Source organism: Microtus ochrogaster, linkage group LG5 (genome assembly GCF_000317375.1).
Source record: "Microtus ochrogaster isolate Prairie Vole_2 linkage group LG5, MicOch1.0, whole genome shotgun sequence".
Lineage (NCBI taxonomy): Eukaryota > Metazoa > Chordata > Mammalia > Rodentia > Cricetidae > Microtus > Microtus ochrogaster.
The window spans coordinates 47312847-47322961 of NC_022031.1; the positions used below are offsets into that span (position 1 = coordinate 47312847).

At 41.2% G+C, this 10115-nt stretch overlaps 1 protein-coding gene across 3 annotated transcripts in view; it reads left to right on the plus strand.

Annotated features, from left to right (window-relative positions):
• Fktn (fukutin) overlaps positions 1-9842 on the plus strand; it is a 39715-nt gene extending 29873 nt beyond the window's left edge. For all 3 annotated transcript variants that reach the window (XM_005362193.3, XM_026786703.1, XM_026786704.1), the window contains exon 10: positions 5708-9842. In XM_005362193.3, coding sequence (XP_005362250.1) covers positions 5708-5921 — 214 coding nt within the window. In that variant the 3' untranslated portion in view covers positions 5922-9842. The remainder of the gene's footprint in view (positions 1-5707) is intronic.
• The last annotated feature ends 273 nt before the right edge of the window (positions 9843-10115 follow it).

Here is a 10115-nt window from a genome sequence, read left to right on the forward strand (position 1 = left end):
TGCTTTTCCAAAGGTCCTGAGTTCAATTCCCAGCAACCACATGGTGGCTCACAACCATCTGTAATGAGGTCTGGTGCCCTCTTCTGGCCTGCAGGCATATACGCAGGTAGAATACTGTATACATAATAAAATAAAAAATATTTTTTTAAAAAAAGCTCTTTAGCCCCTTTTATTCCCTCCATTTGGGGAATTATCTCAGAGAGGTCTTGGGTATTTGTTTGACTCTGCTGTGGACATTGAAGTAGAGATTTCTGGGGAGAAGAAGGTTTATTTCATCTTAACTTTTATGTTTGAGTTATTTTTAATATTTTCCTGTAAATATTTTGTAATGTTTTACTTGTAGTGAAACAGATTACAATGCCATTTCCTATTTTAAAGCAGAATATGTGGAAAGAAAATGTACAATTCTCAGATTAAAGTTCTTTCCCATGGGGAAAAATATTTAAATGTTTTAAATATTCTGTAGGTCTTTGAAGTGTTGAAGATCATTTATCTAACTGAAATATATCTCTATATATCTAGAAAGCTTAACTAACATGACTACAAGTTTAACTATTATAAATGACTACCTGTTAATCTGCAATTTTGAATTATACATTACATTTTTAAATGAATTGTCTAAACATAATACCTTAAACAAGAACAGAAATACATATAACAAAATTGACCTTAAACTTGTATCAATAGATCAAGATCCATACCAATACAAAGTATTCGTCTCTATATCATATCTCTCTTATTTAAAAAAAAAAACAGATATACTGTGACCATTAGCGATTTATACCCAACCCCTTTTAAATGAAAACAAACATTTATAAACAATTATTTAGAGAATTAGGCCATAGTTTTCTTCAAACTGCTGCCTGCTTTATGTTGAGTGAAGTATTTTAGGGTTTACTGAGATCTTTTGGGGGGATCTTGTTCTATAAAGCCACATTAGTCTGGAAGGAATCCACAGGTTCCCATCCTCTGTGGAAATAAAAGCAGAATGTCTTTGCCAAAGTAACATATCCTTAGAGTCACATTTGGAAATCAAGATACCTTTAAAATATATATGTAGATTTGGCTTAATAGCCCTGAGAATCAAATGTCTCTGCAGTCAAAAAAATTAAAGAAAACACAATAATATGCATAATACAAACTCTTTGTGTATTTTTCATCTTTGTGTGGCTACTCTTTTAATCTACATCTGTCTGATATTACTTTTACTATCTCTTTAAAGACTTTGTTTTCTTTTTTGCTATACTGTTTTTCCTCTCTGTCCCAAGCCTATATACATTTCTGAAACATATAGAGGTCTTTATGTCTCAATCTGTTCTATTGTGTGTCTGAAATCCTTTTCTGACAAGGAGCATTTTAAAATGGTAAGCAGTGTGGTTGCAGCAGCCCTAGAAGCTGGCTCCGCCTCTCTTGGCCTTTCAGTATGGCCGATGTACATTTACCTCCAGCTCTACAACAGCTGGGTGGGAGCCCTGCTCATCACTTCAACTCTGGGAAACAGCATACAGCACATAAGACTTTTTTGTCTGAGTAAAAGCTAAATCCGCCATGCAGCATGCTGCGTGGTTTGGAAATGCCTCTGTGTATGGCCACAGGAATCTGTCATGTTTTCTTGCCTATGTACACCTAGCAGACCCGATCCAACTGCTTGCCCAGGCAGGGGTGCTGAGTGGCAGGCATGCTCTCAGCTACTTTCCTCCTAACCCCCAACGGGCATACAAGCACCCAGACCCAAAGTATGTGGCTGGCTAAGCGGGTTAGCAACAAATGTATGGGCGCCATTTTGTAGGTGGAGACCGCTCACTTGTTTCCCAGCTGCCCAGACCTGAATAATCACACAGAAACTGTATTAGTTACAACACTGTTTGGCCAATGACTGTGGCATATTTCTAGCTAGATCTTACATCTTAAATTAACTCATTTCTATTATTTTGTATTTTACCACAAGGCTCGTGGTTTGTTACCTCTTGCTTCTTGGGCAGCTCCATGGTGTTTCTCTCTAACTCCACCTATTCTCTCTCTCTCTCTCTCTCTCTCTCTCTCTCTCTCTCTCTCTCTCTCTCTCTCTCTCTCTCTCTCTCTCTGTGTGTGTGTGTGTGTGTGTGTGTGTGTGTTTGGATTTCCCACCTGGCTGTACTCTACTAAGACATTGGCCAGAACTGCTTTATTCAGTAGCCAATAAAAGCAACACATAAACAGAAGGACATCACTATAGGATATAAACGAGTAAATATAAATGTATAGCTTTGAAAAAATACTCATAAAACTGGGGTCGGGAGAGATGCCTTGTGATTAAGAGCACTTGCTGCTCTTCTAGAGAAGGACATAAGTTCCATTCCCTGAACCTGATTGGGTAGCTCACAACGCCTGTAACTTCACCTTCAAGGGATCTGACCCCCTCTAGATTCTGTGAGCACCCCCCACATGCATATACATATACATAAAGATAATTTTTAATACTTGTATAACATAAGGATTCACATGAAGATAAGTATAAATGATCAATGAGATCGCCTGGGGAAAATAAAGGAAGCAAGTCAAAAGAAATTAATAAATAAAAAATATAAAAGATTAATTCCACGTGCTGATTTGTTTAAAACTTAATTTTATCTAGGCCAGCCCAGCCAGGGCTATATAAAGAAACCCTATCTTGAAAAACCAAAATAAATAAATAAATATAAAAATTAATTTTAAAATTTATAGAACTATAGTAAAAGATCAGCAAGAATCAACTCAGGAAGATCCCTACAGCCTATACCCAGTGAAGAAGCTGAACTAATACCAGAAAGCCTTTCTCTTCCCTTTCAGAAGTTACTAAGACCTACATGGTTTACAGAGAGTAAACTGTTCATCATTCCTTCACACTTAAGATGCCTGCAGGGGACAGAGCCTGTTTGTAGACCCAGGAAGAGAGCAGCCGAGTCACTCACTTCGTGAGACTCAGAAAACCTGGACATGGAAGGAAATGTCATAGTGAACATGTTAAACATGCTAAAAGAATAGCTCCATAGCACACGGGCAGTAGTGTGATCCTTTACCTTAACCGATTGAAGTGAACACTTCCCAGGGCGCAAGGCCTCATGTTCCATCTCTAGCACTGCCACAAGGGGGGGGGGGGGAGTGACGGCTGAATTGATGACATAAATTCTCATAGTTAGCCAAAGATCTTTTAAGGAAATTTGAATTAAGGGGGATATGGGATTGCCTCGATTTGATGAAGGAAAGATAGTGGAAACCTAACATGAGCGTCATGTTCAATGATGAGCCATGAGAAGCTTTTTTACTGCAATCAGAAAAGCAGCGTGTGTTGGCTTTTCTTTAGTGGTTCTATTAAACACTAAGTTAGCGTTTTGGCCCTGGAATAGCAGATAAATTGGTTAAGCCAATATTAGATGCTAATGGGATAAACTGTGTTTTGAGAGAAATTCGGGGGTGGGGCTAGGGAGTTTGGCTGTGCTCTTGGGGCTGCAGTGTAAAAGGGCAGGTCAGCTGTAGATGGCTTCTGTGTTGCTTAGCCTCTTTAATTAGCACCAGTAAACACTGCTCTAGAGTGCCGGGGACCCTTCCTTCTCGTTTAACAATTATATTCAAAGACTGGGCAATTGAGCTGATCAAATTGTTCTAGCCACCTCAAAGTGGCTCTATTTGTTTTAAAATTTTTGGAAGAAAATAAAAATATTCTACTCTAGCTCCTCTTCAATCTAGTGGGAAGTGGTTCAAGTTAGGAGACAGATGGGAGAAGTTTTTGCAATACTAAGAACTCTTACATTTGTATCCTGATTTAGGGTGCCTTAGTCTAAATTTAAATCTGTTCGAATTTTGAATCTCCCCCTAAGGCTTTAAAGTACAGACTGCTCTGTGCCAGATTTCATCATAGCTTTTAAATCCAAGGTAACACTGAGAGATTTAGTATCGGTCATTATTTACTGGTTACCCAGGCAAAGTCCACACACGCGCTGTTCTGTGTGACTTTTTGCCCCCTTCCTCTCCATGGTCTGACTTTACAATGACCACATTTTATGGGTTGTCTACCTTTCCTATTCTGCTGGGAAGCCAAGGCACTCTTTTGCTGAATGGACCGAAAATGAGTAGAAAAATGAAAACCACAGCCCAGGGATTTGGTTAGGAACAAAGGTTAGCATTAGAGCTGAATTGTTGGTTTTCACGTTGTTTCTATACTTTAAGAGTTTTGGGTTTGCTCTTAGGTTCTTCTTTACTGTCCCAAGCTCTGCTTTTGTAACTGTAGTATTCTGCTGCGTGTGTCCTCAAGCTATGGCTCTTCTCTCAGCTCTTAGGTGAGACTAAAGACTGATATTTAAGGGCGAAGCTTCCTGGTGGCTGTTACTAGGTAGATCGTGTCTGTCTCAATTCGGGTTCATTGTGTCAACCTGATAGTGTGGGGCAGGTGGACATTCTGCTGACCAGCAAGCGGTTGTGGGGGGGGGGGTGGAGGCTGAAGATGGATAGCTCTGTCTCCTGACAAAATAAGTCATTCCCTGGGTATAATGTGCACGGGGAAACTGGGCCCAGCAGGTGGTGGCTCTAAGCAGGATCTGATTTCTTTCTCGGCAATGAGATTTGCTATGGCTGTCTTTTCATAGATGCCAGCTGGCACTGCCCGCTAACTGCCAGTACCTACTGGCCTTTGTAGTGGACTTGTTGCTTTCTTTAGAATGTATTCAGACACACTTTCATGTATGGCTTTGTGTTTGCTTCATAGTGAAACAAGGTATTCAAAAGTAGAATCCATTCTTGGGGTTCACCTGGTGGTAAAACATGACAACCAAATGCAATCAGATCCCTTTTCTCCAGTTCTTTACTCTCTCTCTAATTCTCTGCTATATTAAACTTTTGATCCCCATTATTGCCATTTCAGGTTTGATTACTGAAAGTTCTTTCTGAGTTATAAAGAAAAAAAGTTTCTCATTGAGAATCCAGCCCAGAATATAGAGCTATGTAACTAGGAACAGGCCGCTGCTTTTAACTTTCCTTTGTAATATGTCATATATAATTTACTTAATCCAAAGGACCTATTTAAATATTTTGTTTTTTGAGACAGTGTCTTATGTAGACCAGGCTGCCCTGGAACTCACTAAATGACTGAAGCTGGACTTGAACTCCTGATCTTCGTTCCTTCCCCTCCCAAGAGGCTTAGAGATGTTCTTTAGAATTTAAGAGGAAAGAGGGGTAGAAAGTACAGTTTTATTGTGTCTAGAGCAGAGGAAAAACCTAGGGGATGCTGTTGGGATCAGTCCTTGTCCCTTGGAACACCAGATTGTATGAGAGAAGAAAACGACCGCTTACTCCCATTCTGTGGAAATGTTGTGACCCCTCTTTCCCAAGGTTTCCTTAAAAAGTCCCAGGTCTGACTTCGATTTGCCTAATTTTCATGTATTCCCATCTCTGAAGCGATCACCGTAACTTACTAACCAGGCCTGGGTTCTGTTTAGGTTGGTTGGTTTGTATTTTTTCTCATCTTTGGAGCTTATGGATGGGATTAGCTCCCCTTCAGATGGATGCAGAACTGAAGAGGAAGATCAGGGTGTAAACCCCGAAAGAAGAAAGGAGTGCTGAGAAGATAGAAAATAAATGCCAACTCTCTCCCCAAATCTGCTTAATAGGAAAGGGCTGACCCTCTGCCAAGAAGGCATGCACAGCAGTTGGTTACTTGGCCTAATGCTCCCTGCTTGCCCTTGTTTTGCCGCAGGTACCTGTTTCCCAAGTTCACACTGTGTTGGACAGAGTTTGCAGACATGAAAGTCCACGTGCCCTGTGAAACAGTTGACTACATTGAAGCCAACTATGGTAAGACCTGGAAGATTCCTGTGAAGACATGGGACTGGAAGAGCTCACCCCCAAATGTTCAGCCCAATGGGATCTGGCCTATTTCTGAGTGGGACGAGGTTATCCAGTTGTACTGAGAATACAAAGTTAAGGAGGGACATTTCCCAACAAGAAGGTGGGCAGCTGTTCAAAGCACCCCTGTCTTTTTGCTGCATATGAGAGCCAAAGAAGATAAATGACAAGTGGACCATCTAATCAGCAGTTGTTCTACAGTTTCTGAGGAGTTTCTACACCAGGTGAAATACTAGGTTCTGGTGGATAGGGAGAGATGAACAAGCAAATGCTGCCTCTCTCCTGTCCTGTTGGTAAGCAGTCCAGTCTTCTTTTAAGGGAATGTCCCCCACCCTCTGAAGAGCTGGTGTACGTTACGATGTATTCCAAAATGATTCTTAAAATGTTGAGTGATGTTTATGCTGGGAAGTGAGTTCATCATTCAAAGCTAAGGAGGAGTACATTAGTTAGGAATCATTCATTCCTGACTGTCCTCTGGATTTAAGCTGCTGCGTTCATGCCACTTTTGAGATTGTGGGATGTGAGTTAGTACTTCATGAGTGATCAGACTTTATGTTGCATAGAGAAAGATAGTGGCAGACTCATCTTACAAGCATTTCTATCACAGTTGGCTTAAAACACAGGGCGATTTATAAAGGAAGATGAGAGTCAATTTCAAGCCTTGTCAGGATGCATAGCTTCATGTTTGAAGTGAGAAGTTGATGCCTACGTGAGGTTTATGTTTCCGACATCATAGGAACATCTTCTCTGACCTGCAGTAGCACGTGCTGATGAGTCTCTCAGTCATGCCGTCTGAAAGCTGGGATTTCCCAAGGCTTACTTTCCTTATTTCAGTCCCAATCACTCTTAGATTTAAAAAATAGGAGTAATTCATGGATATTTTTTATTTTCTGAACTTGGAACTCTTCTACCCTTTATTTTAATGTTGACACTAAATACTAATAGATACACCTCTGAGGTTTCTAAATAGACCCTTTATTTATTTATCAACAGTAGCTCTGTTTCTTTAATATATAGCCTACACACTGATTTATTTAAAATAAAGATACGACTGTTGTTCTCTCCAATACTACTTCAGGTTTCTATAATGAAGGCTTAATGTGAACCTGGTAACTCGTCCTTGTTCCAGATCACTGCTTTTAAAGCCTTTGTCCATCCCTAGATTTTCCTTCTGATGAGTGTAATAGTACAAGGCTCAGACTTCCTTCCTACCAAGTACTACACCTGCCGGACCCTTGACCTCCTTCTTCTTCACAAAATACACTCGTGAGTAGGCTGGGTTAGCTGCACCCTTCTCTTTACCTGTACTTAAGCCATGTGCTCTAAGTGAGATATGCAGAGGAGTCTGGTGCAGTAAATGCTGCCTGGGAGAGGAGGTTCTCTACTCTCTGCTTAGGGGTGCCGACATCCTCCTGCTCAAATTGCTTTGTTTGTATCCATCTTTGGAGTTCAAGGTTGGGAAGTGTCCAGAGTACAAGCTATCTTGACCAAGGTCAGAGGTTTCATATATTCCTTCCTACACAGAGGACAGCTAAACATCTTGTCTTCCCTCTGATTGTCTTTAGTGTTGGGGTTCCTTTCTACCTTGGAGAAAATGAAAGCCTTTCCCAGAATTTGAAGGCGAGGCCTGCTTTGGAAAATGATCCCATGATTCAGTCACAGTGAAGCCTGTGCTTCTTAACCTTTGAACTCTGCTGAGTGTCCAGAGACCTTGGGTTAGGTGTGCTCACCCCCTGTACCTTCTCAGATCACTTTTCATTCCTCCCCGAATATGCCAACTGTCCTTTTATATGACTACTTTCTGGTCTGATTGCCTGGTTTACTTGAAGACATCTCTTCTGTTAACTTGTTGGTAGTAATATAACCAAGGATGTCTCCAGGGAGACCCTGAGAAGCAAACACTTCCTCAGTTTACAACAGGCAGCTACGTTTCCAAACATGGAGCACATGCCCTGCTCTTGGCTGCCTTATTGACATCTGGTCACCGAGATAAAATAATAGTAACCACAGCTGGCCGTCTAAGAATAGCTGAGCCGCTAGAGAACGGGCTTCTCAGATTCCCTGGCTAGCCTACAGTGTGGCCACTGTGTACTTAGTGAAGCATTCTTTCTGGCCCTCATTTCTCAGCTGGTCGGTAATCCCAGGAAGGAGCGAGCTGAGCAGAACAGCTGAGGCCACGGTGCAATAAGCGTTCTGTGACTTCTGGTCTGCTGCTGTCTGCAGACCTGAGATCAGTTCTCAGTGCGGCCTCGATGACACCTGACTCCAATGTCTCGGGGATGTGCCCTTGGGGTGCTCCTGCCAGCCCCCACTGAAGGCCTCGGGTGACAAAAGACGCTAAAGAGGAATGTTTCTTTCTTGTCCAGAATTCTTAAGCTACCTTCTTACCTTTATCTGGAAAAAAAAAAAGCCTTATCTACAAAAAATAGAACAGTTTATGTCTGAAGACATCAGCCTGTATTTCCTGACTCTTGAAATGTTTTAAAGGGTACTCCGGTTCAGGGCTAGGGTTAAGTACTTATAAAATGTACCGTTTCCTACTTCCTGTTTCCTTGGTAATCATTTAAATTGTAGGTGAGGATGCACTGCCTTCTCAGAAGGTTGCATGACAGAAGTTGCTTAGAAATAAAATTGGGGGTGGGGCACTGAGATGGCTTAGTGGGTAAAAGCCCTTGTCACCGAAGCTGACTTGAGCGTGATCCCCAGGACCCATCTAGTGCAAGGAGAGAACTGATTTCCACAAGTTGCCTGTGACCCCTGCGCGTAGGCTCCAGTGTGCTTGCATCTCCTCTCCAGCACACAGGCAAATGTAGTGATACAGCCTACTGTGTCTGCTCAGTGCGGCTCAGATTATGTTGTTTATGAACTGAGAGTCATTGCCGTATTACCTCCACCTGTAAACAGAGCTACGTTTTCATTGAGCTGACCAAGCTGCTGTCTTCTGATAGTATCCATGTACTACTGTTTTCTCCTAAGCCTGGCCAGTTTGCTCTCTGATTTGGTGCCTGATCTGCTATGGACTTGCTTTTCAGTATTCTAGTTTTGGGTGGCAAACATCACCGTATGTACAGATCTCCAGAACCAAAGCTTTGGAGTGCTTAGTTATTCTCTGCCTACCCTGGATGGAGATGTGGATAGTGGAGACTTCTTGCCCAGCGTGTGTGAAGCCAGGGTCAGTACAAATCACAAGAAATCTGAGCAGAAGGATTACCATGTTCAAGACCAGCCTGGGCTACACTGTTAAGACCCTGTATTGAGGGAGGAAGAAGGAGAGAAGAGAGACAGACAGAGAGAAATGAGACTATGCTCATGTCAATCATCTGCCCACAGATTTATGTTTTTGTCTAAGCTAGGCAAGAAGCAGCAGCATATGTCATCCTGTTTTAAGTTACTTTACATTAGAGCAAAACACTAATTATAGTTAATTGTAGGCAAACAGACCAATTCAGTATTTAGTCCTTTTGTATACAACCAGTAAGCAAATATAAATTTTCTGACAATTTTTGTTTCTGTCCCCTCAGAACACCTAGGCTAGAATTTGCCCCTATAATTCCTAGACCCAACCTAATAGAATTTTTCTGAGGGCCCACACAGCTATCCGAACTTCTTCTGAGTAGCTTTCACAGAAGGGAGTGTATAGGAAAGCTTTGTCACATACAGTATCCTGCCATGCACTTTAAACACTATAAGCTCTACAACCTTCTGACAATTTGTTCAAAGCATGAAAATTAGTTCATGAGTTTATTGAATGAAAATCATGTGTAACTCTGTCAACATGTGCATGACTATGAAACATGTATGTGAATTTTCTAGACCATCTCATGTTTTAAACATGGGATTTCAGTGTATGCATACCTGTTTCCTACTTGGTTTTTGTCTACAGGTATAGTTCATGGTACTACTGAAAAGACTTTTAATATTATTACTCTGAGGATTTGTAATATGTGATCTACTTTGGGATGATTAATAAAAAATTTTTAATCTGTTGTGTTTTTTTGTGTTTGTTTTTGAAACTTGAGCTAGAAGTAAAAGCCACTTGTTGTAAGGAGGCTGCTAATTAGTTTCCAGCTGCTCAGACCCGAAATAAGCACTCAGAAATCATATTATTTGCAATACTGTTTGGCCAATAGCTTAAGCACATTTCCTGCTAACTCTTATATCTTAATTTAACCTATCTCTATTATCTATGTATCGCCACGAGGCTGTGGTTTACCAGGTAGAGTTCTGATGTCTGTTTCCAGAGGGGCTACATGGCTTTT